The following is a 26,186-nucleotide window of genomic DNA, read 5'->3' as shown; positions in this document are numbered from 1 at the left end:
ATAAAGCAGATTGCAAATTAAATTTGGATGAATACTACTAGATTTATCCCATTATAAAGAAATTCCAGTGTTGCAAATGGCGGCAAATTTCTTCCAGTATGGGTTGTGTCCATTTATTTGCAAGGTGTAATTGCTCATATGCTATAGTGTTTCCTGTCTTGCTGTGTGGAAAATCCTGTCATACAGTAAGTCAATACTAGCGCTCCAGTTCGGTCTCTATTCTTTTATTACTATGTATACAGTACTACAGAAATAAGATGATTCATCTTGTCATACAGTATACAGTACTGTCTACAGAAATAAAATGATGCATCCTGTCCAGTATACAGCAGTGGTTCCCAAACCTTTTCATGTCAAGGACCCCCAAATTGACACTAATTAGCCCACGGACACTGACCCCATTTGAAGAGATATGCCAGGGACCCCCATAAGAGAAGATTTGTACGGCTCCAGCAGTGATTCTCAACCAGTTTAATTTCAAGGACACCCCGTTTGACATGCATTAGTCTACGTACCCCCATTCATTTAATGGCATTTCTATCTCTGAGACCCCATTTTATATTGTAAAATCAATGTTAATTTAACTCTGAGATTGTACAAATGGTCCAAATGATTTAGCTGGGGACCCCCTGGAACTCTCTCAAGGACCCCTGGGGTCCCCGGACCCCACTTATATACAGTACTACAGAAATACACTGACTTTGACGATATGTCATTTCCCAAGTTCAATAGAAGACAGTTTCCCAAACAGTGGGTCGGGACCCATTTGTGGGTCACGGACCAATTTATATGGGTATCGACTCGAGCAAAAAAATATATACAATAAAGAAATAATGATTATAATTGTATACATTTAAAAACAAACAGATCTAAGAATTTCCATAAATAATAATGATACTTTTAATTAATTAGGAGGTTGAAAATAGCCGATCTACAAGCTCGCAATGCAGCACGAAGCGACACGTGTTCTTGTAGGCTAGATCTTCTATTTTCACTATAGTTTGGGTCCCGGGCAAACATCTAATCTCTCTTACTCTTGACCTGAAAAGTTTGGGAACCACTGGCACTAGAAGACTTATTTACACGTTGGTAGTTTCGGTTCCATGCCTAATGAAGAATAGATATTGATTGCCTAATAGGCGTTTTGTTGTCAATTTATAAAACTTGATTTTGTGTTGTTGTTGGTTTTTCTTTTGCGTATTGTAGCTTATCAAGGTTTTCATTGCGAAAACATTTGTTTTCACAGATTCTATTAACATGTAATGTATAATCATCAGTCATTTGATCTCAGTTCATGTTTTTCGTTTTGTCATATTGTTGCAGTGTATCACATCGAGAAATAATAATAAAAAGTTTGTCAACAAAAACAAATTCTGTCATTTACAATGACCATTGAATAAGCTCCAGAGAGCACAAGTGAACCAAAAGAATATGTTTGCGAATACAAGTGGACAAAATTACTTTTCTTTCTGACTGAATGAAAAGTTCAGTCACACAAGAGAGACTCGGAGTAGAGTCGGTGCTTCTTCGCCTGGAAAGGAGCCAGCTTAGGTGGTTCGGGCATGTGGTTAGGATGCCTCTCGGGCGTCTCCCTAGGGAGGTCCTCGATCTATGCACGTCCCACTGGGAGGAGACGCCGGGGCAGACCAAGGTGCAGTTTGAGGAAAAGCATCGACTCAATGGCCTTGGAACGTCCCGGGATCCCCCAGGAGGAAGTGGAAGTCACTAATGTTGCTTTGGAGAGGGAACTCTGGAGCACTCTGGTGGAGCTGTTGCCCATGTGACCCGAATACGGATAAGCGGTTGAAGATGGATGGATGGATGGAGCACAAATAATCAAAACCTATATTTCACAGGGTCACCTGACAACTGATTTAAATGTTTAGGGTGTGAGTCTCCTGCACGATTCAATCAATCAACTTTAATTTGTTTAGATGCAGGGTCCATTAAAAACAGACAAAATAAAACACTACACAAAACATAGTTTTTTACAATAACCTATCATACCAGTGCTTCCAAAAAGCAGACCGATATCTATAGTGATACTGAGGCTGCATGGGTAATTCATGCAAAGTGGCAGATTCCCACTGCTCCACCTTATTGGTTAAATGTCAATAGAATAGAAATAATATTGGTTTAGTTTTTCTCCTTTGTAAGGTAATGTAATGTGTTTATGTATTATTATTATTATTATTTTTATTATTATTATTACAGTGGTGGAGATGAGTAGCCAATCACACCGCGACCTGTCCTAGCGGCTCGGGAGATTGACCGGTTCTCTTAATTGTGCGCATGTGCGAAACGGAAACATTAGCACTAGCCACGCACTGACCGACCACTGAATGCACGCGCACTGATTTTAAACCTCCCCAAAATGATGACATTTGTGCCTAAACTACTGCTGCTGGCGTTACTGGCGTTCCCCGCCAGCCTTCTCATCAAAGGTAAGATCACAATAATTATAATTATAATCACAATAAATGACGATAATAAACAGTGTCAGACAGGAAGCGTTCCTCCGCTAGCTAGCATCGGTGCTAATTAGACGCGTTACAACGCCACTGGCGACCTATCGAAACCCGTGTCTCAGGTCTCTACGGTCGGTGTTCGCCTGTTCGGACGCCGCCGGGAGTCACAGATTTCACTAGGTCCATAGTCGCGGTGTGACTAGCGACCTGCTGTGCTGTGTGTCGTTCTGACTGAGTGAGACTTGTTACTTCGTCACCGGCTAGCCATCGAATTGTGTGACTTTTTTTTAGTTTTTAATGTCGAAGTTGTGCTCAGCTTTTAACCTTAATTAAGCATCAAACTGGCACATCAAACAAATGTACTGTAATGTATGTATGTTCTCTACAGGCAGCGAATCTGCCGACAGTAATTCATTAACCGCCGGCAGTCACAGATTTCGATAGGTCCTCTTTTTCAGTGTAAACAATGAGGATAAGGCAGGCCATTCTCTGTACGCATTTGACATGTGCTAAACGTTTTATTAAAGACGTGTGGGGTCGTACTCCGTACTCTGTTATCATGATTCTGTATACATGTAAATTATAAGAACAAAGTGTGTTGTTCCATTTGTGTTTTATCATGAAGGCGACACTTTGCTGTGGTCTGTTTCACTGACGTGTCCTTACATACACTGTGTGTGTGTGTGTTAGCAGGGAGCTAGCAGAGTTAGCATGTCATCCATGCTAGAGACCCCTTCACAACTTTAATAGGCAGCTATTTAAAAACTTTTGTTTCAGTTTAATAATAATAGTAGTCCGATTTAACCAAAAACGTGTTCAACTAGAATCCACCAGTGCAACGCAGACTGGTAATGGGTGATGAGCAACATGGATATAATCCAATTAAAATATAATTATGGAACAAGTCAGTATTATTTATTGCAGCATTATGTCAACTGTGTGAAGTGAAATTAATAATGCACTGCCCAAATTAGCTCTGGTCCATAGCTCAATCTCTTTAAACGTCCCCAATAGTCTGGACATGACATTTAGATATGTAAATCCACCACTAATAATGGAGCTATTGGCTCCAGTGTCAGTGCATTTTGTAATTTGCAGGGCTCGTTTTCTACAACATCCCATCATTGCAGTTATTGCATCTAGCATGAACTAGTATTCCACAGTGGAAATTACGCCAAACCATGGCTGTGTTTAGTGCAAAGTGCAAACCCTTGAACGACAACACGACCATAATAAGGTCGCAGTTGGAGCGTTTGCTTGTTTAAATCTGGATATTGTGTATTGTGTGAGCTGTTATTGTAGCTTTGCTTGTCTAGTTTATCCCTCCAGGCTGTGTGTGTGTGTGTGTGTGTGTGTGTGTGTGTGTGTGTGTGTGTTTACACAGGTAAATTACTACTGTTTTTTTGTAGGTTTAAATCACTTAAACGTTATATTTACTTGACCTAGGGGCTATACTTCTTGGTATACTTGGTATACTTCTATACTTCTTGGTCCTCTCCTCCACTTGTACAACTATGTTTTCAGTGTTTTTGTGCCACTGGGAGACTCTCAGAACATTCAACATTATTCAACATATAAAAATAGCAGATGTACAAGTTCCCAGCGTGGCACAGTGACAAGCTGTGAGCTTGTATAATACCGGTATATCTGCTATCTTTTTGTATTTTATTTTAGATCCACTGTTCTATCTAAACTACTAAATTGAGTAAATTCTAAGAGGATTTTTATGGTTGAAAAACATATGTTGCTATAATATAATATATTATATATACTATATAATGCGCCACGTCTCTGCGTACGTACGTGTGTGTGTGTCCGTGCGTACATGTGTGTACGGTTGTAATGCACGTAACTCGAGAACAGTTTGACCCACCGACTTCACATTCGACTCACACGCGTTCCACACCCCAACAGGGAGTGCAGTGCCAGGTATTGAGGTGGTGGGGTCGACCCTATGCCCTTACTGGGCTGCATTCAAGACACTTGCCTTGAGTCTGTATTCTCCCCCCCCCCCCCCCCCCCCAAACAAAAATATTGGTCAAACAATATGGGCTTCCATTGGAAATGCATTGGACCGGCCATTAAACACAGACACAAGACAAATGCAAGACAGGTGTCTTGAATTTGTGAATGCAGCCCAGTAAGTGCATGGGGTCGACCCCACCCACCCCCTCCTGGTGCTGCAGCCATCTTGGAAACTAAACACAATATAAACAAAGGGAGAAGGGTGGGGCCGAGAAAGGCCCTTATTGAGGCTCAACCAATCAGGCTCTGCCAGTGGGCCGAATTGATTGCCAAGTACGCTTTTCAGTTTGCAGTCTTCACACACCAGGCACATACACAGATCTCCATGTGGGACACCGGCTGACAGTTAAAACGGGTGCTATGACAACGTATATCATTAGTTTCCCAAGTAGGCCGGTGGCCGACTGCGACGGGCACGTACAGGTCTAGTAGCTAAAATGACACGGATGCTTTAATGGGTAATGTGGGGTGGGGGACTAATCTAAACAATGCTGTCAAGATGAATGTGTTGTGATCTTCTGAATGTGCTCGTTAGTTAGTTAGTCTTTCCCTACTCTGACTGTGTGGGGGTGGTCCTCTTTCCCTTCAGGGCCCGCGGTGGTCTCCGCTCAGGACCCCACCGAGGACGAGGAGGCCGAGGCTGTGGAGGAAGACGTGCTGGACGACGTGACGTCCGAGGATGAGGACGACGAGGCCGAAGTAGAAGATGACGAGAACACGGAACTGGTGAGTGTGAGGGAGAGAGGGAGAGAGAGAGCGAGAGCAGAGTGGTGGAATGACTGGAATCACACCTCGACTATTGACCATATGCAGACCGTGTCCATCTTGCCAGTAAGGTGCTAACTGTTGCAACTTCCCATTGACAGCCGATTCATCGAAAGTCCTATCTGATTTATATTAAACAACGTCAAACATTGCAGCTGTACGAAAAGCTTGAATCCTCTTTCTATCTGCAAAGTGTTTGTTTCAAAAAAATCACACCCGTGTGAACCGAGTGGTGCAACTACCTCTCTCTCACTCACTCACTCACTCACACACACTCACACATTAGCAGGCAATAGTGCAGCACTGTCTCTCTCTCTGTTTCTGGCACAACAGCGCCCCTACTGGTGCTCATTAACCAACACATACATGGGTGAACAACACGTAGGCGGACACGGACATTGCTGTTCCTTGGAGTGGTTGCACCACTCAAAAATCCACATAGACATGTTATGAGCTACTTGCTGTCAAGAAATTCCTTGCAGATGATTTATTTTTCTAAGCGTCTGAGTTTGGATGCGCTCGTTGGATATCGCTTAATGGCCCTTCGTACCACCCGTTTTGATTTTGCACATAATGAAGGAGGCAACAGGAGGTTGCTTTACTGATAACGAGCGTTTCAAAACTCTGACAAAAAAAGTAACCTGCACGTTAGGGGTAGGGTTCGTAAGGTCCGGCATACGTAAATGGCCGAAGACTCACCCGTGGTTTCCGGGTGCGGTGACAGGCTTGGACAGGTTGGGCTACTATGTCTGGCAGATAATCGTGATTTCAACCGGGTACAGAGAGAGAGATAGAGTTGATGAGATAGCAAGGATAGTGCTTTTCCCAGGCCTTGAATTTCCTTCTAATTTAGGGGAAAGGAGTGGACACTGGGTCTTTGTTTTAGTTGTTGTTGTTTTTTCCCCTTCAGTTGTTTGAGGCCACAGATTCTGATGATTCGGACATTTCCATTGAAATGAAAGTCGTTTGACCACTTAAACCAGTGGTTCTCAACCAGTGGTTCTTGGGGGCGCTCCAGGTGGTCCCCAGCTAAAGGGTCTAATTTGTTAGCCAAATGGGCCCTTGTAGAACTCTTGAGAGAAGTCTACACAATTAGAGAATGTAAAATAATTCTTATTTAGATCGTTTCCCTGCTATCTCTCCTATGGTACCACACCCATGTCACCCATTGAGTTGCATGTTAAATGACGGGATTTCGCCATATAATCGATCATTTCAGGAGCAGGACTTTCAAAATCTCTGGAAAAAAGTTTAAGCAAGCAGAGCTTGCAATCTGTGAGTTACGTGACATTCAAATCATTGGTGAAACCTTGTTCTCCTGCCTGCCTTGGTGGCGTGCTGCGCTCACTGTTAGACTTCCAGTCACAATAACATGGGATCTCGACACTGCTTTTTCACATCAGGCATAATTTCGGCAATTTAGGCATAATTTTGCAACTTTTGGCATTGTTTTTTGGGGGATTGCCGATAAGTCCGACATCCCGTTAGTCTGACCAACATGGCTGGTTAAGACAAAGGTCACATTCACACCAGGGAGCCTTGCTGCGATTAAAACGAATCCTGCTGCGCATTTTCAGAAAGTGCACTTTGTTTGGCAGGTGTGAAGGCTCATTCGAATCCTAATGCGTATCAAAGAACCGCATTTTACTCCGAGCAAAAACGGGGGTTTCGCTTCGCTTCCAATCGCACTTGATTACGATTCGGTGCAGGTGTGAATGCAATCCGCAGTAAATAAAGGAAATGAAGCAAAAAATGTGGCGGGTGAGGAGCTGAACACAGTTGGAGACGGAGAAGGCATATTTTACGCAGCGCAAAGATGTCCCGTTACCGTGGATACTAGACGTAGTCGAATGAGGAGACTGAAGCCCTGATCAAAATGAGGACGAGTACATTAATCAATTGCTTAAGAAAACACATGAAAACACTGCAGTGTATTATAGCCTACAGAATATTCTGTCTGTATGTCTGTGCCGTAAACATGGAGTGCTGTCACTGTGTGGGGACTGGGGAGCAGGGACTTTCATCTCGATAAACTTGTAAATATTTTGCGCTGCTGTCTGTTATATCAGTGCGCTCAGCGCTATTCCTCCATACTGCATTTCCAATTGCTGCGGATGACAGTGTGAAGGCAAACCGCAGCAAATTAAATTTGCAAGAATCCCAAAATCTCCGCCCATACGCATCGAGTCTACCGAAGTATTAGGTGGGAATGTGACCTTAGTTTAGGTTTAGGCATAGTTTTTGTGAGGTTAGTGTCTGGGTTAAGATTAGGTTAGGCATAGTTTTCTAAAAATGCATGGCAGAAGTCTCACAAAAGGCTCAACGGGCAGGGAGAACCAATGCAATTAAATGCTGCCCTCGGAACACATTCCAATACCAATGTACCAATACCAATACCTCACATAAGGTGAGGTCACATTCTCTCACCTAATACTTCGGTAGACTCGATGCGAATGGGCGGAAAAATTGGGATTCTTGCATATTTAATTTGCTGCGGTTTGCCTTCACACTGTCATCCGCAGCAATTGGAAACGCAGCAGGGGGGACCTTTATCATTATGTTCCATTCATAAACTAGCCTACACAATGAAATCTATGGTGATAAAATTATACTCATAACGTGCATGTGTCTTGCCGTCTGGGACTGGACCCCCCCCCCTCTCTCTCCCTCTCTCACTATACGCACGCAGCCACGCACTGTTCTTTTGGGCATGGAGGAACAGTGCTGAGCACACTGATATACCAGACAGCAGCGCAAATTGTTTACAAGTTTATCGAGATGAAAGTCCTTACTCCCCAGTCCCCACACAGTGACAGCACTCCATGTTTACGGCATGCACAGACCAACAGACAGACAGAATATTCTGTAGGCTATAATACACTGTGTTTTCTTAAGCAATTGATTAATGTACTCGTCCTCATTTCGACCACGTCTATCCACGGTAACGGGACATCTTTGCGCTGCGTAAAATATGCCTTCTCCGTCTCCAACTGTGTTCAGCTCTTCACCCGCCACATTGTTTGCTTCATTTCCTTTATTTACTGCGGATTGCATTCACACCTGCACCGAATCGTAATCAAGTGAGACCCCCGTTTTTGCTCGGAGTAGAATGTGGTTCTTTGATACACCTGCCAAACGAAGTGCACTTTCTGAAAATGTGCAGCAGCAGCAAAGCTCTCTGGTGTGAATGTCACCTAAGTCTAACTAACATCCGGTCCGGACAGGCGTTTTCATGAACTGCAGAGTAAGACTTCATAGAAACAGGCAGGCTGTGTTTCTGAATTTCTGGTGTGTTGAACTCGGAACTTGGCTTGGGTGAAAAATGTACCCTCCAAACAGTTTTCTAGGTACGTGGAATCTGTTGCTGGTTCATAAGTCGGCATTGCGTTATCGTGATATTGCGATTGTGTGTGCGGACAAAATAACAACGACAGCTATGACGGGTGATGAAAGTTTGCCAGACCCTATGACAGTTTAGCGACTGTTGCTATGCTAGCATTGGACAATCGCTTTGATTAGCCACTGTACCAGGTGGGTAATACGTGTGACTGTGTGTGTGTGTGTTACTAGACGGAAGAAAAAGAGGAAGAAGAGGAGGAGGCTTCAACTGGTGAAATAAAGGCCTCCCCCAACGCTGAGACCACCATCTTGTTTGTCAAAGGAGATGGTAATGACACACACACACACACACACACACACACACACACATATTCCTGGTATTGAGAGTCACTCAACTATTCATGTTTGTTTGTGTTTGCAGACTTTCCTGCCAACGAAGTGGTGAAGTTCCTGATGGGTTTCACCAACAAGGGATCGGAGAGCTTTACGGTGGAGTCTCTGGACGCGTCGTTCCGCTACCCTCAGGTATACCGTCCGTCACGTCTACCGTGTTCTCCAGAAAGCAAACCAATTGCATGAAAATGGCACCTCCCGGTGTGCTAGTGAACTTTAGGCAACATAGAGAAAGTAATATCTACACACTTTTTTTTATTTTTGATCAAAGTTTCTTTAGTCATTTTTCAAGTCACATATGAAAATAGCATACAACATTTTTTGAACTTTCTTTTTGACCCCTCCCTCCCCCAGAGTTCCCGCTCTGAAAGAGCCACAACCCCGGTATCTTGTACCATTAACAATGAAATAAAAGGCACATACAAATATACATAATAGAATAAATTAACCAGATATTGAACACAATATGCAAACAATATATCTGCACACTCTTGAGTAGTTTCTTATGAACTTGTTTTATTTGGGCAAACACAGGAGCTCTCCGTCTGTAGATGGACTGCTGTTGCACCGTTTGCTCAAACAAAACGAGTTAATAAACTACTCGAGAGGTGTGGAAATTCCGTTCTCTGTATACCTTCAAGAATCTGCACCCAGCTATATTGTCAGAGACAAGACTCCCCCCTCAGTTGAGTGCGCCTTCTTCTCCAAACGGTTTCTGATCCAGTGGCAAAGTTGTCCTGGAACCTTATGCCTTGAAAGATTATTTCAATCTTTAATCATGTTTCACTCCAATTAAGCCATTCTGTACGGGAACCCCTGTTGGTGTTTTAAGCATTACATGCTTTATCTGTGGAAAAATGGCAGATCTACAGGCTCACAGCGCGGCACTCGGTGCCGCGCTATGAGCTTGTAGGTCTGCTTTTTTAATTTTATCGTGAAAATGTGGCGCAAATCTTTGAATATATATATATTCTTTCAAAGCGAACGTTTTTAACTAAAATCTTTGCTCCTGAGGGGGCCAGTGGAACAACTTATTTTCTGATGGGAGCTGGGGGGGGGATCAGCGGCCAATTACATGTATATTTGGGGGTCCTTGACATGCAAATCGGTCAGGATTTAGAAGACATTTGTAGAATCGTTCCCAGGTCTAAATGGGTTAACCCATTTTGGGCGGGAACCCCTTTTCGTGTTTTAACCCATTTTGGGCGGGAACCCCTTTTGGTGTTTTGTTTTATTTTATTTTTTATGATCAGTACTTTATTTTAGATTTTTTTACAAACTCATAAAACATAAAACCTACAATACAAACACAAGCAACAGCAGAGTACGTATTCATGGATAGACAATTAAGATAGATAAGATAAACAAATACAAAAAAGGAAAAATCAAATTAAAATGTGAAAATAGTTTACATTATTTACACGACCAAACGCAGCATCATCAACCGTATCATAATGTGTAGTAATACAATAAACAATCAAGAGGGCATTGCCTGACCATGGATCACACCAAGGGACCTGCAACATGACTGAGGAACATGTCCCACTTCAGATCATATTTATCCAACTAATCATCTTAAAGGATAACCTCTCCAAAGCAGCCACAATACCGAGCTGAGTGAACCATACATGTGCTGGAGGTAAAACCTCAGACTTCCATTCCTTAACAATGATCTTCCTGCCCACCATTAATGCTGTTTGAATCCAGTCAGCTAGAGGTGCAGGGAGGTGTTTTAGTGGCGATGGATCACCCAGAATAAAGAGAGCCGGTGTATAAGGAATATCCTGGTTTGTGATTTGCATTATATTCTCATGAATAGCACACCATAGCGTCTGTACCCTAGGGCACTCCCATAATACATGAATAAGTGTACCGAGGTCACACCTCCAGCAAACCGGACTATCTCTGAGCTTAGCCTTGAACAATCTTCTCGGAGTAGACTCTATTCATTATTTTAAATTGAACTAATCTGGTTCCAAGTTCACGGGACATCTTCTTTGAGTTCCGTAGAATCATCTTCCATTCACCGTCAGTAAAGGATTGATTTAAATCAACCTCCCAAACACTCTTTACGCTTGAGGGCTGACCTTGGTGTGCTATCATAATTGAATAATATGTTGATGCCTCATGCCCAGTTCCAAATATTGCTAACACCGTTTTCAAAAGGTCAAACTCTGTCGGCATATTGGGGTGAGCTTTACCCCTTTTGGTGTTTTAAACATTATGTTATAATTTAGCTATTGAAAAATAGCAGATCTACAAGCTCATAGCACGCAACCGAGTGGCGCGCTACAAGCTTGTAGGTCTGCTATTTTAGAAAAAATCGTGAAAATGTGGCGCAAATCCTGACAGAAAACTGTCAGGATTTAGAAGACATTTTATGAATTTCGACGACGGGCCTAAATGGGTTAAAAATGGTTTGAACCGGTAGTGAGTCGGAAAGTGTGCTGTCCCCAGTTTGACTGTTCAAGTCCTCTCATCCGTCGCCTTGTGTTTTTGTGTTCAGGACTTCCAGTTCTACATCCAGAACTTCACAGCGCTGCAACTGGGCATTGTGGTCCCGGGGAGCAGACAGGCGACCTTCGAGTACTCCTTCATCCCAGCAGAGCCAATGGGTGGGCGGCCCTTTGGACTGGTGATCAACCTCAACTACAAGGACGGCAATGTAAGCAGGGCTGTTGACAATTAAGTGTCGTCATACAAATGATTGTGCTGAATAATTTCAGGTGTTTTTAGCATTGAACATCATTTGGAACTGTTTGCCTTTTAGGCTTTGTGAACTAGCATTGTGATAAATGACTTAACCCATTTTGAGCGGGAACCCCTTTTGGTGTTACATGCATTATGTTATAATTTAGCTATTGAAAAATAGCAGATCTACAAGCTCATAGCGCGCCGCTCGTGGCACGCTATGAACTTGTATGTCTGCTATTTTTTTTTAATCGAAGAACGACTGTCAGAATGGGTTAAGTATACAAAGCCTATTACTGAAATATCCAGAGAAATGACTGCCAATGACTAGTGTTTATAATCAATAAAGTATGGCACACAGGCCGTATGCTTAATAATTTAATTATTTTAAAAATTGCAGATCTACACAGTTAAAAATATATATATTTATTTATGAAGATCTTTCTACATTTTAAATGTTTTTGCCCAACATACGCACACCAGGTTGAAAGTGGTTAAACGAGCATGGACAGTGATATAGGAATGACATTTCAATTGTCAAGGCTGCATTATAGAACTACAACATGGGCACATTTTACAGTAAGGCTGCATTAAAATGGAAACGCATGGCCTGTTACAGGATAATCTGTAGTTCATGACTTGCTGTCAGCTGTGCCTTCTTCCCACTACAACAAAGTGGAGATATTATATAATACAACATCTATCTATCTAAACATGCAGTCTCTGAACGTCGGTCTGTCTGTGTATAATCCACCTAACTCGAGAACCGTTCGCCCCACTGACTTCAAATTCGACACATGCACTCCTCACCACCGCAGGGGGTGCAGTGGCCGGTGTCGAGTTGGTCGGACCAACGGTTGTCCAGAACCGCCCCAAAAAGGCCTCTGGACAGGGCCCCTGCCCAGGGTCCATATACTGTATGGAGCTGGCTTGTTCTGACATTATTCTGACGTCTGCATAAACTCCAAATTTGGGCATGCCTGACAAAGAACTCCATATATGGGCATAAAAAGGGACACCGACATAATATCTCGGGTGGGGCATTCATTTCCAACTTGCATCATTCCAAGTAGGCCAGTGCCCAACGGGCACCGTCGTAGAGGCCCCACGGGCACCGCTCTAGTACCTTTTTTTTAATTCAGTAGTTTTTCCCTGGGTTTCCTGGCAAGACTCTGAATGAAAAACAACTTTCTTTCATCTTGTCTGCCACTGATCACAGTCACACCTTTAAGGTAAAGACTTAAATATCCTAGATTTTCAATAGATTAGTAATGCCTGCCACACCCAGCCTAGTTTTTCCAATAGGCTTCCACACCCAGACTCGGGTTAAGGTGTAAACGCGACTGTTGTATTATTGTTCTGGTTAAAGGGTGTAGTGTTACAGCTGAATGGATAATGTGTCTCTTCTCCAGGGGTGAAAAGATTAATTCAACTTAACCCATTTAGGACTGAGGCCGATTAAAACAAAACAAAAAGTCTTCTAAATCATGACAGTTTCCTGAAAAGCCTATGTTTCTATGTCAGTGGTTCTCAACCAAGGACCCTCAGAATTATCTGTATTTGGCCGCGGACCCCCATCTGAAAATGTGTTGTTCCAGGGAACCCCGTTCCCCAGAAGCAAAGATTTGAGTTAAAAACATTTGCTCTGAAAGAATATATATTTAAAGATTTGCGCCACATTTTAATGATTTAAAAAAAATAGATCTACAAGATCTGCTATTTTTCAATAATAATAACATAATCCTTAAAACACAAAGGGGTATAGATGTTATAAGGCTGTAGAATGTAGATATTAGTCTGAGATTCAACTGGAACTTCAGTGTGGAAGAATAACCAAGGGGGTTCTTATGAACGGAATAAAACATCACAGCACTTTGAATAGTGATTAGTCACCCACAACTCTGGGGTGAGCAAAATGTAATTCAAACTGAGGAGTGCCAGACCAATCTCCCAGGGATTTTTCATATTGGTCTGGATTCCAGGCTAGTAGGGTAAAGTGGTTAAGCACTTGAACCTCTGGGTTCTGGGGGTGGAGGGGGAGGGACGTTGGCCAAGATCTACAAGCCCACAATATGTCACATTGTAACACGTTGTGCGCTTGTAGATCGGGGGGGGGGGGAATAAACTGTTCAACTAGAGAGCCACCTCAGGTGTCGAGTATACTAAGTGTGTGTGTGTGTGTGTGTGTGTGTGCGTGTGCGTGTGCGTGCAGGGTAACGTGTTCCAGGATGCTGTGTTTAACCAGACGGTGACCGTCACAGAGAGGGAGGACGGTTTGGACGGAGAGACGTAAGTCGACCACAACCATTAGTGGTGGGAACTTTCGTTCTTTTCAGTGAACGGATCGTTCGTTCGTTCGTTCACTAAAATGATTCGTTCATTTTGTTCATTTCGGTCCTGTATAGGATCTCCCGTACGGACCCACCAGTCACTCGAACGAGTCGTTCAATCATTGGCCGAGCCAGGCCGATCGTCCTTCCAGGCTATGGGATTTTCTCTGGGAGGGATGGGGTCTAATCTCCTCTTGTGCGGTGGCTGAGAGTAGCCATTTTTCCCCCTGCGGTCTATGGTAGTAGCATAGTAGCACTGTCAATTAGCATCGGACATTTGCGCTCGTTATAGCTAAATACGGTATTAAAAAATTATGAATTATGATCGAAAATCTCAGTTATAATGAAACTGAATGGAGGTGTTTTTTTAAAGGGTAACTGTTCCGTTTTGGCAGAGTCAGACGATCCGCGATGTCAACACCAGTCACTCCTCACAGTCACCCCCAGTCATGATGCCTTCTACCCGGGCATAATTTCCTCTTTACGTCCCCTGTCTGTCTGCAGTGTCTGGGATGGTGGGACCATCAGAGCTCCAATAGCTATAGCAATTATCACAATTTAAATAACTAAGCATATTGAAACTATTTCACATTAACAATGTTGGTAAAACTAAGATATTTGAGGGGAAATATATAATTTATATCCACAAATAAAATATTATCATTGATTAACTCCATTCCTCTACCATCCATCCCTTTAGTTTCCATGGTTATTGAGCCCCTCCTATATTTAATATATACTAACCAATTATGGTAATATGAATTGTATGCTATTAGTATAAAGAAGGAGCCTAATCTATTTTCATGTTTTTATAGCATTAAATACTATATATATTTTTTGGTATGTATTAGCCTGTTTATTTTTCATTGATATAATTTCACCATAATAGTATAATAATAATAATAATAATAGTATATATCACCATACATTTTAATATTAGTACATTTAAACAGAAGAGAGCTAATTTAATAACCAGTCACTTTTATTGTTTGATTGTCACTCTTTGATGAATTGAACAAGGTGGTCCACCTTGTTCAATTCATCAAAGAGTGACAATCAATAAAGCAAGCATTAAAAGTCCACAGACTTGGCTGCCATGACGTCACAGGGGAGCATGAATAAGTCCACCGTGGACCCTCTTGTAAACAAGTAATTCTGCAAACTGTTAATACATATTTCAATCAATCAATCAAAGTTTAATGTTAATCATCATGACGTTGTTTGTTGCACTTGCAAGTACCGTAGTATTTGTATTTGCAACCAGAGGGCTACAAATGCAATCAGTCAGTCAGTCAGTCATGCATTATTATATAGACTCGTCGGTCTTTCCTTCCGCAAAATAAAAACGTATGGGTTTCCAATGCTAGACAATGTCAGACCCAAGTCAGTCATTCGTACACACTTCACAGTTAGTTTACAGCACTTCGTTCAGTCACCACCCCCTTCTCCCGGTCGGTTATACTGTTACAGCACTTTGAACGAAGAATATGTATTTTGTTCTTTCGGTCTCCTCGGTCAATGTACCAGTATGACCGATCCGACCCACTTTGAACGAAGAACGAAATATGCATTTCGGTCTTTCGGTCGTATCGTATGACCAGTCACCACCCACTTCTCCTATGCAACTGTTGTGCGCTGTGGGAGCCCTGGAGACGGAGAGCACTGCCCCTCCCTCCAGGCTCCGGCTCGCAGCCTCGCACTGAATGAGAACTTAGCAGCCGGGCGATTCCCCGTAATTTGCATTTCAGAACGGATCGTTCACGGAAGTGACCGGATCGGTTTCGTTCACCAAAAATAACTAGTTCTTTTGATTTGTTCGTTCATGACAGACTCATCTCTAACAACCATCTGTTGATTATCACCAGCTTCTGCCACCTTCTCTGTCCGCTGTCATTTGAAAACATTTAAACATTTTTTTAATTTGAGAGAAAATAGCCGACCTAGACGCTTCATACGTCGTTGATACGAGTGTGGTCTCGCGTAGCCAGCCAACGACTCCACAATCTCTTGAATGCTATATAGTCTGGAACTACACCTTTTTTTTTTTTTTTTATTTCCAGTTCTGCTAAGCAGCAAGCTATAGGACAGATTCACCGACCCGGGACAAAGGTGTGAAAGACTTGCGAAGTCCTTTGTGCCTGTATTGCGCTGAAACCCTACAACGAGACACACAACGGCCCTTTGGCTAGGGCAGTGGCCCCCAAACGTTTTTGGCCGTGCACCCCCTGTTACCTCCTGACCTAGCTAACGCACCCCCCCCCCCCCCCCAACACTGAGTCTTGAATTTGGCCTAAAATGATACACGTTTTAATATGATTATGGCAAATAATTTGTATTTATTTATTTTATTTATATGTTTATTTAACAGAGACGACACAAAAAACAGTGTATCAAGTTGTAAAAACATGTGTTTGTAGCCAAGGCTAATTTGCAACCCCAGTCCCTGGTTAGGCCTTTCTATGCAACTAAACAGAATCACAGAATGTCACTGCGCTGAGAGACATGCAGCTGCTGTATACTCCAGCAACTGCTCTATACAACTCCTTACAACAGTGCTTTTTGTTAACCTTCATTTAACGTTGGTCAGTAGTGTCGTATTGTAGTATTTTTATCTTTTCTTTTGCCTTGTTTCTACTGTATACTACAGTACTTTTTTTCTTTTTCTTATACTTTAATGTATGCTGTAACTTAACTGTTGTGCTGCCTCTGGGCGACTGATTTCCCCCTGCGGGATAATAATTTGATCTATCTATATATGCTTAGAGATGATTTCTATTTATATTACTATTTGCTAGAGCTGGGACTCGATTAAATCTTTTTATCTAATTAATCAGAGGCTTTGTGATTAATTAATCTAGATTAATCGCATTTTAATCGCATATCATTATTTGACCCGAGAACAGTGAGAAAGCAATTTTTTCAAATGGATTTTGGTATACTAGTGAATCAATGAATAGTGAATACATAAGTTTAAGCAATAAAACATTGTTTTTGTAGTAATAGGGGTAATAATTCTTTATTGAATAATTGCACACAACTGTGCTGTAATCCACGCTACCATCGGATAGCCTTTTAAATCCTATTTCCAATCCACGGGGACAAGCAAAGTGATCTCAGCGGCTTCCCCCAGTCTGGTGAACTGTCTGCGGTTTCTGGTGGTGTTATTGTCTGAAGAGGAAACGGACACTTGGTGCGCAGGTCCGTCTGAAAACTGTCCAGTGACAACGTTCCGCGGTGAAAAAAATAGTGTGATTAAAATGCGTTAATTATTTTAATGCATTAATTTTTCTGTAGTTAATTAATCGTAATTAATCGCAATTAGTCCCGGCCCTACTATTTGCACAACTGTAAAGACTAATGGAAGTGCGGAGGAGGCTTCACTTCCCCTATATTATATTTTAGAGCTTCTGTTCTCCAGACTGTATGACGGAAACGCCAGACGAGTGGCAACAGTCTGGCAACGCAAGACTAATGCGAGTGCTTGTAGATCGGCTGTTTTTGGTGGAGATCTTGGTCTCTCCTCAAGCGTCTTCATGTTTTTGTCTGTGTTTAAAATTGTTGCTGTCGAGTGGAAACTTTGTCTGTCAAACAGTTTTTCCGATGGATTCAATTCACCAAAAAATAAAATGACGATCTTCAAGCTCACAACGCATCACATTGCAATGCGTTGTGAGCTTGTAGATCGGCAATTTCTTTTGCCACTTTTGTGTGACACTGTAGTAGTATGACTACGCAGGGCATTCATTTACACAAAACATTAAAGAGTTGAAATATGGAGTTTTCTGCCCCGACAGCAACGACTATATGTTCTGTGTTGCAGATTGAGATCTTTCTCTGCTAGTAGATTTCTTGAGACGTGATTTCTTTGCTCTCCTGCAGTATCTTCATGTAAATCCTATTGAGACGTTTCTTTTTCCCTTCCTGCAGCATCTTCATGTACGTCTTCCTCTCTGGACTGAGCTTGTTGGTCGTTGTAGGTCTTCACCAGCTGCTGGAGTCCAGAAAGGTACGACGGACGGACGTTATTGTCCAAAAAAGGCTGACCAGTTACACCTAGTATTTGGTCACACAAACACGCTCTGTGTAGTTCGGCGATAATGGGTGATCATGTTGTACTTTATTACATTCCCTTAACTTTACCATCATTTTATGAAAAAACTAAATCGCACTCGTGTGAAGTGAGGGGCGCTCTTATCATCATACATAATCACATTCCGTGCTCAGCCTATCGAATCATCACTATGTGGGTACACAAAACTGGCCAATCAAATCATCACAAATGTGGTATACACACACACACACACAGCTGGGCATAGGAGGGGCTAGCGCCCCATAATCTACAGCTGAATCGACTAAATGTATGAAAACGAGCAGTAGTTGCAGGCAGCCCTTCAGGCTAACTGGGACTCGTCTGAAATGAGTTCAACACTGTTGTTTGTTTTTTGGTCTACAGAGGAGGCGTCCCGCTGCCAAGGTGGAGATGGGAACGTCCAGCCACAGCGACGTAGACCTGAGCTGGATCCCTCAGGAGACACTTAACCAGATCAGTATGTATCCTAACTGTATATATCACTCCAGAGGGGCACTATATTTTCACACTCACTCCAGAGGGGCACTATAGTTCCACACACACTCCAGAGGGCCACTATAGTTCCACACTCACTCCAGAGGGCCACTATAGTTCCACACTCACTCCAGAGTTCCACCATAGTTCCGCACTCACTCCAGACGGCCACGATATTTCCACACTCCCAGAGCTAAACGGGTGTGCATGCGCACATTCGTGCACGCTGCATTTGCGGATGCTGCCTTTATGCAAAAGTGTGTTGCCTTTGTCGTTTTTTAACTTGCTCTCATGTGTCTCTGCTGTAACCACCGAATGTTTCCCATTATGAATTTGGATAGCATTACTTTTTATGACAGATTGACAGTATTGACTCAGTCACTGGCTACAAGAAAGATTTGATGTGAAAGAATAAAATGGTATGCTATTTTGGCAGCCCCACCCTTCCCTTTAAGCAGACACAAATGCCAAAATAACTAAACAAATTGCAAAAATGTCGGCTGCAGAATTGCATGATAAAGTGACCACCGGCTCAGCGTTGAGCACACTGCTCTGAATCTGTTAAACTGTGTTGGGGGGGCATGGTTAAAACAAAACTAACGTGTTGAGTTTATCTGCATGTGTAAGGAATGTAATGGTGCATCATGAGACCGTTATAATTGGTGTGATTTAAATCATCACACACACATATATATGAATATTTATCACAATTCTGGAGCACAATGTGTTTGAATTTTTACATTCCAAAGCATTTCACGTGTGTTTGATTGATGACATATTGTTACATATCATAGCACAGAAAAATGCAAACCAAGATGAAGAAGTAGGTCAATATTGAGAAATGTACTGCATAGTAAAAAATTGATACTTTCCCATAAGTTCTGACTGCTGCTTTACCTTACCTCCTCCTTGGTTCTCTGGTTCCGAATCTGTTTCTGAAATCTCTTCAGAAGTTCCTAATCTGTGTTTTTGCTAGGTGTGTGTGTGTGTGTGTGTGTGTGTGTGTGTGTGTGTGTGTGTGTGTGTGTGAATCAACGTTCACTCATTACATTCCTCTGCATGGGGCTCACTGTTTCCTTCTCTCTCTCTCTCTCTCTCTCTCTCTCTCGCTGCCTTCCTGTTGCCTGTGTTTTCTTTGTCTTCAGTGCAGAGTCGTCGAGGTGAGCTTTTGCTGCTTGCTGTGTGTTGTAGTGCTGTGAGGGAGTCGCTTCTCTAGAATCAGGGCTCCAGACTAACTTTTTTCACCAACGTCCCGGAACTGTCCCAAAATACAATTTGAACTGTCCCGAAGTAAATGTATACCGTCCCGGGGAAAAAAAAAGTACAAAAAAAGCACCACTCAAATTGTGAAATTAATAACTGTATTCCTATTGTAATAGAAATACAATTAAGCCAAACAAATAATGTACTGCATGTATTGAATACATGCAGTACATTATTTGTTTGGCTTCATGTTTCTTCTGTAGATACACTGATTTAGTAAAAATGCTTCCAGATGAAAAATAGGGCTTGGTTAAAAATGTTAATCGAATTAATTAGTCTTTGTAATTGATTAATCTAAATTAATCGCATTTTAATCGCATATCAATTTTGATCTGAGAACAGTGATATTTATTTTCAAATTATTTTGGTGTACCAGTGAATCAATGAATAGTGACTACAGTAGCTTATACAACTTTGGTGTAGGCTACTTGATCAAGACCAACAGATAACGTGCAGCAATGCAGGTATATGAATACTCAAATGTCTATTACATGGTTGGCATGAGAAAACAAATAAAAACAACTATTAGTGTTGGGGCAGCAATTCCAGAACAATCTGAGCATTAGAAAACATCTGTTGCTTCAGAGGATATATACCAACACATTATTTAATGTCGATGCCAGCTAGAAAGCCTAGCATGGAAGCTAACGTTAAACGTTGGTGTAGTGTAGCCCCATGTCCCCATGGGACCTGTCTGTGGCACACAACCATGGTTTTATCCACGCTTCCAACCGATGGCTTTGGAATGTCCCATCCACGGGGCAAAAGCCATATAATTCCTATGATTCCGTTGGGTGAATGGTAGACTAGTGTGTGCGTTGTTGTCGTCAACTGTCTGACTGACGGCGCTGCAAAAGCTGCTAGTCTCATGCTGCTCATCGCTGCACACGAAATGCACATTTTCAGTGTAAAAACTCCTCTCGTCCCGAAACTGTCCCGAATGAGATAAATTTAAGTCCCAAATAGATATTTTACAGTCCCTGGGACGTCGTTAATCTCGAGCCCTGCTAGAATGTGTTCTCTTGATGCTGACTGTTTTCCTTTCAATTATAATTCATCTTAACCATTTAAGCCCTATAGTTTGCCATATTAAAGCAGAAATAATCGCTATTGTGACGCCCAAGTCCCTATACTTGGGTAACGGTGCTACTGGTTGCCGAGGAAGTTCAGACGTGTGATCAAAATAACTGCAAACCAAACATTCGCTGAGTTCATATTACATTATAGTATCTGACCAAAGTCCTATACTTTTGTTCTAGATACAAAATAAATAAACAAAACCGTCAAACGCACAGGATACACAAGCTCAAGTTCAGTCAAACTGGTTTAGCTCTGCCACTGGCAACACCTGAGAATGATTAGGGCCAGGGTTAAATACCTTCTCTCCCTGTAACCTTGATTGGCAAATTGACAATGAAACCTAGAAACTATAGCTATACACCCCAAAAATCTATCACATGTAAAGATTATATATATATAATTATATATTATATATATATATATATATATATATATATAATTTTTATTTTATTATCATGCAGCTTTAGCTGTAAGTCTGAAGGTGAACTGACTCCAGTACAGCTGTAAGGGTGTTTAAAGCCCACCACACACTGGCTGCGTCCCCCGCGCGGCGGACACAGCCGCCTCCATTATTTTCAATGAACCTATCGCACACCGGCTGCGTCCGATGCGCGCGGTCACGCCTCGCCTGCCGCGCAGATGCACCGCTGTTCTATTTTCCAGGCGTTGCCGCGCGGCCTCCACCCGGCTATCCGTGGGCGTGGCAATGGAATATAGTCAACAAAACTCCCCAGCCGCGTGGTAGAGCGCCACGTCCTGTTGGTGTTGCCGTGCGGCTATAGCGCGCGGCAATACTGCGGTACGCGCGGCGGTCGCAGACGGTGTGTGTCGGGCTTTAGACGTGTTGTTCTGCATGGAACCTTTCTGATGGCTGCTCTTCCTCTCATTCATTGGTACTTCTAGTCTACGTTAAATCGTTAATGTCCAATATGAATCTAAACCGTTAATGTCCAATATGTATCTAAACTAAGTCTTAAATCAATATAATAATTCTGATTATTAGATTCCCAACCTGTGGTCTTCATTCACGTAAACAATTCTGTTAAAAAAAAGAAAAAGTCATGGCTTTTGTTTGAGAGTTTCTAGTATTGTGGCCCCTGGTCCAGAAAAGGTGGGGAACCACTGGTTTGTAGGCATGTAATGATTCACTCGACTCAAGATAACGATTCAAGTCACGATTACATTCACAATACGATTTTCACAATTTTTTCACAAATATATATTTTTTTTAACTGAATTTTCCGGACAAATGACCAAAATATATTTTATTATCCATGCTGTTACCATTAGCCGGATTGTGAGTCTAGTGCCAGTGAAATGCGCGACATGAGCAATATAGCCTCATCCGCCCGACCCGGAAGTGACAGCCCTCCCTAGCTGTAGTCTAGCCTCACTCTAGGCTGTGTACCAACACACGGACGATTAATTTCCTTTAGCGCGAGCACGGATTTATATCCCAAACATGGTACTTCATCCCATTTTGAGCAGAAAAACCACTAATGACACTGCATGTGTACCGCGGATTAACATGTAGGCTGTTTCTACAATGGGAGGCCTGTGGAGGTTAGCAACGGAAGCGAGAAAAAAAAAAGGTACCAATAATATTTTTTTTATATATATTTTTTTATTCAAATCTCCATCTGGCCCAGATGGTGGTAATAGCTTTCTTCGAGATGGATGGCTTGGATTGGGTTACGATATATTGTTAAATGCCTATTGTTTTGTGATCTTATTGTTTGTGTGTGTGTGTGTGTGCATCCTTTAACCTCTGCCCTCTCTGTGCCGTGCAGATAAAGCATCTCCCAGACAGACGTCTCCCCGCAAGAGGAACCAGAAACGCTCAGCCGGCTCTGACGAGTAGTGGTGGGGGGCCCCTAGTTGGCACCCCCCCGTCCCCACCTTACTCATTACCGACCCCACCCTCCGTAACCCAACCAACCTGTCCACGATAAACTTTGATTACACCCGTCTATATACCCGGGAGAAGGGAGGGTAGGTGGGGGCCCGTCCTCCTTTAACCCCGCCCACTCTGCCGAGAGACATTGGAACCGTGCCAACCGCAGCCAGGGCTCACCCCTCGCCTTACTGAGCGGTTTTTGAGTAGAACTCTCGCGTGTTTCTGTGTGGCTCTACTTCTGTGATGAGGACCCCCCCCACACCCCCTTTCAAAGCGAGGGGTTTGTCCTAAGAAAATCTGTATTAACACACACACATACACATTACACACACACTCCATATGGTTTGTTTGAACAATTACTCTGCTCTGTTGTTTTGATTGTGACGCGGTCATGTGAGGGAGTGATGGAGAAATGCGTTAATTCACCTTGAGCATAAGAAGAGGTGGAGCTGGTAAGAGAAGATGGGTGGATGGATAGCGACGGGTACCGATGCAGCTTGCATGATTTGGTTTTTTTATTTTTGTCCTTGTCTTCCCCCCCCCCCCCCCCCCTAGTGTATGTATGTTATTGTAAGGTGAAGTTGTCTTTAGTGAGTGACGATGTCTGATTTTATACTTGGTCGCACATCACGTCGCACATAAAAAAAATGGGCCGATCTCCTCTGAGCTCACCATAATATAATGTATGCCGCAGCGTTTTGTGAACTTGTAGTCTGGCTATTTTGGGGCTGCCACACCAGCTCCCAATGAATTAGTACAAATCAGGCCTTGTAGTCTAGTCGGCCGATTTATGTCCTTTGAATGTTTTTTTTTCTTTTTTTTTTTTCTTTAACGAATCCTCTAAAGACAACTTCACCCTCCAGTCTTAGTCACACAACTGGTGATATTGTGAGACATGATAGTGATAGTTTCCATTCGGTAGCAGTGACCGGGAGGACATTTAAGGTTGTTGTGTAAGTGATGTGTTTTTGTCGAACTAGCTAGTACAGCTATATTCTGATAATCATGGCTAGAGTGTATATTTGGTAACGGGGTTTCTGCAGCTGTTTAACAGAAAATGCACATCACGTCAGGTCGAGAGGGATTCAGGATAAACCAAATGAAATTGGATGTGGTTATTTTTTTTGAGACAAAACTAGCAGTGGAACGCAAATGATTTAACCCATTCTGGACGTGAACACGTTTTGGTGTTTTAACCAAGCATTATGTTATACTTTAGCTATTGAAAAATAGCAGATCTACAAGTTCTTGTAGGTCTGCTAATTTTTAAAGATCATGAAAATGTGGCACAAATCTTTGAATATAATCTTTCAGAAGACTTTATTTATTTGGAAGTCGGGCCTAAATGCCCATATATGGGTTCTCTCCCCTCCCCTGATTGCATGACCCACCTGACGATGCATTTTCTGTTTTACTGATGATCTGGAGAGACTCGTTACTGAACAACCACTCCACATTAACCCATTTTGGGCGGGAACCCCTTTTGGTGTTTTAAGCATTATGTTATACTTTAGCTATTGAAAAATAGCAGATCTACAAGCTCATAGGTCAAGCTTGTATGTTGGTCTGCTATTTTTGAAAAATCGTGAAAATGTTTTTTTCAGACGTTTTAGAAGACTTTTGTAGAATTGATCTAAGGTCTAAATGGGTTAATGATTACTATCAGAATATCCAGCTTTATCTCAAAACTGAACACGTTTTTGTGCAGAAAATATCAACTCCGCCGCCTTAATGTTCGGTGTCTCGCTGCTCCATCACTCTAAAAGTCCACAGATCTGATGAGTCGAGTTAACCTTTCACGTCGAGTTTACAATCCTTTTTTATCTTAAGCTACGCCTCGGTGCCGTCGGAATGTGCGACTGTGGGTATAGATGCATACGAGGTGATGAGGTGGTTTGGTAACGGCGTCTGAAATGCACTGCAACCCCACACGAAACACACACACTGAGGCCACACTGAGGCACCGGGATGAAGGAAAAAGGACAATGCACACGTCATATAGGATGTTCTCATCTTCGCTGGCCACTCAATGTGCCGGGCCGTTCCCAACATGTATCACTTCAAAGTTTTCTTTATCCCCTTTGCCTTGAGGGACTTTATTAAAAAAAACATAAAAAATTTGCAATGTGTGAATTGAAAGATTTGATTTTTATTTTATTTTTTAAGTGTTTTGTAAATCAGCCGGGGTTTTATGTGGCTGAACGCACTGACTGGTGTAAATACTAGCCTGATGGAAGCTGAACTGAGCTAATTTATTTGAGTGTTTAGAATGGGGCGTTTGAAATGTTGTTGTTTTTTTGTATTTTCTTTGTACTTCAATTACTTCAACACTAGGGGTTGCCGTGGTCAATTGAAATTTCTGCAGTCTAAATGTTGATTTATTGTTGTTGTACTGCAAAGCCATATGAGAGACATGATTTTAGGCCCATTGATTGTCCAACATAAGTCCTGTGTGTAATAACCCACCACCTCTAGACGCTGGTAAAAATGGACAGTTTGGGGAGTTTTCAGTGGAAGACATATTTGATCTTAAAACCTCCCGACGTGGTCATTGGAAGCCGTTTCTGTGCCAGCGATCAGCAATAATAGTCGGATCTACAAGCTCACGTGTTGCAAGCTTGAAGATCCCCTATTAGTGATATTATTTTTCTAAATGTCTTCACCACAATGACATGCATGCCTGAAATGCGGACACCATAGCCTAATATTTAGACCTGTAGATGTATTGTATCGATTCTGACATGTTCAATTGCAAATGTCAGAATCGATAAAATAACGAGAGTCTAAATCTTGGGCTAAGGGACACCATGCTTACAGCGTTTGGGACAGTGTCATGTGATGGAGCCGTGTGTCTCAAATGGCCAATCTGCAAGCTTGCAACTTGTCGAACTGAGATAGTAAAGTGTACAAAGTATAATTCGGTCTGTGGCACAAACATGGCTGCTATTTTGAAACTGCCAGTTATGCAACTGGTTGTTTACGTGACTTAAACAGCACTGCAATTGCAATGCATACACAGAGACTGAACAGTTGGGGCATCTACACTTGATACCATGGGCATTTATTTTTTCTCTAAAATGTTTCTCTTGGGCTGTCAGAATCATAGATACATGCTTACGTTTTATTTGCAATAACAATCTGCTGGAAATAAAGTTTGATTTGCTGTAGGCCAGTTGTGACTTTTGTTTTCCAACTATGCCATAGTATGACATGGTTCATTAGATTGATTGAATTGATTGACATTTGTATTAAGTTTGCAGAATGGGTACAGTTCAAGGAAGTTACAGGTCAATACAAAATCTGTGGGTTTAGTTCAGTTTATTTTGATCAATTCAACAGTAACATAAATCATTACATTATATATTCACACT

The 26,186-nt window shown here is 42.2% G+C and overlaps 1 protein-coding gene across 1 annotated transcript; it reads left to right on the top strand.

The window, feature by feature from the left end:
- Positions 1 to 2,308: 2,308 nt before the first annotated feature.
- On the top strand, positions 2,309 to 25,983 carry ssr1 (signal sequence receptor, alpha). The gene is made up of 9 exons (XM_083778041.1): positions 2,309 to 2,444; positions 5,083 to 5,219; positions 8,829 to 8,925; positions 9,019 to 9,122; positions 11,497 to 11,655; positions 13,894 to 13,970; positions 17,939 to 18,017; positions 18,465 to 18,558; positions 22,709 to 25,983. The coding sequence occupies exons 1-9, from the start codon at positions 2,375 to 2,377 to the stop codon at positions 22,777 to 22,779; spliced, it is 888 nt and encodes a 295-aa protein (XP_083634167.1). The 5' UTR covers positions 2,309 to 2,374; the 3' UTR covers positions 22,780 to 25,983.
- Positions 25,984 to 26,186: the final 203 nt, after the last annotated feature.

The sequence above is a fragment of the Protomyctophum parallelum genome (genome assembly GCF_964188405.1).
Source record: "Protomyctophum parallelum genome assembly, chromosome: 12".
In the NCBI taxonomy this organism is placed as follows: domain Eukaryota; kingdom Metazoa; phylum Chordata; class Actinopteri; order Myctophiformes; family Myctophidae; genus Protomyctophum; species Protomyctophum parallelum.
The sequence above is the reverse complement of the archived record's forward strand: the minus strand, read 5'-3'. Positions and strand labels throughout refer to the sequence as shown.

Coding starts and splice junctions, on each gene's coding strand:
- ssr1 (XM_083778041.1), top strand. CDS start 2,375: ATGATGACATTTGTGCCTAAACTACTGCTGCTGGCGTTACTGGCGTTC. Junction 2,445..5,082: donor CGCCAGCCTTCTCATCAAAG/GTAAGATCACAA, acceptor CTTTCCCTTCAG/GGCCCGCGGTGGTCTCCGCT. Junction 18,559..22,708: donor GGAGACACTTAACCAGATCA/GTATGTATCCTA, acceptor TGTGCCGTGCAG/ATAAAGCATCTCCCAGACAG.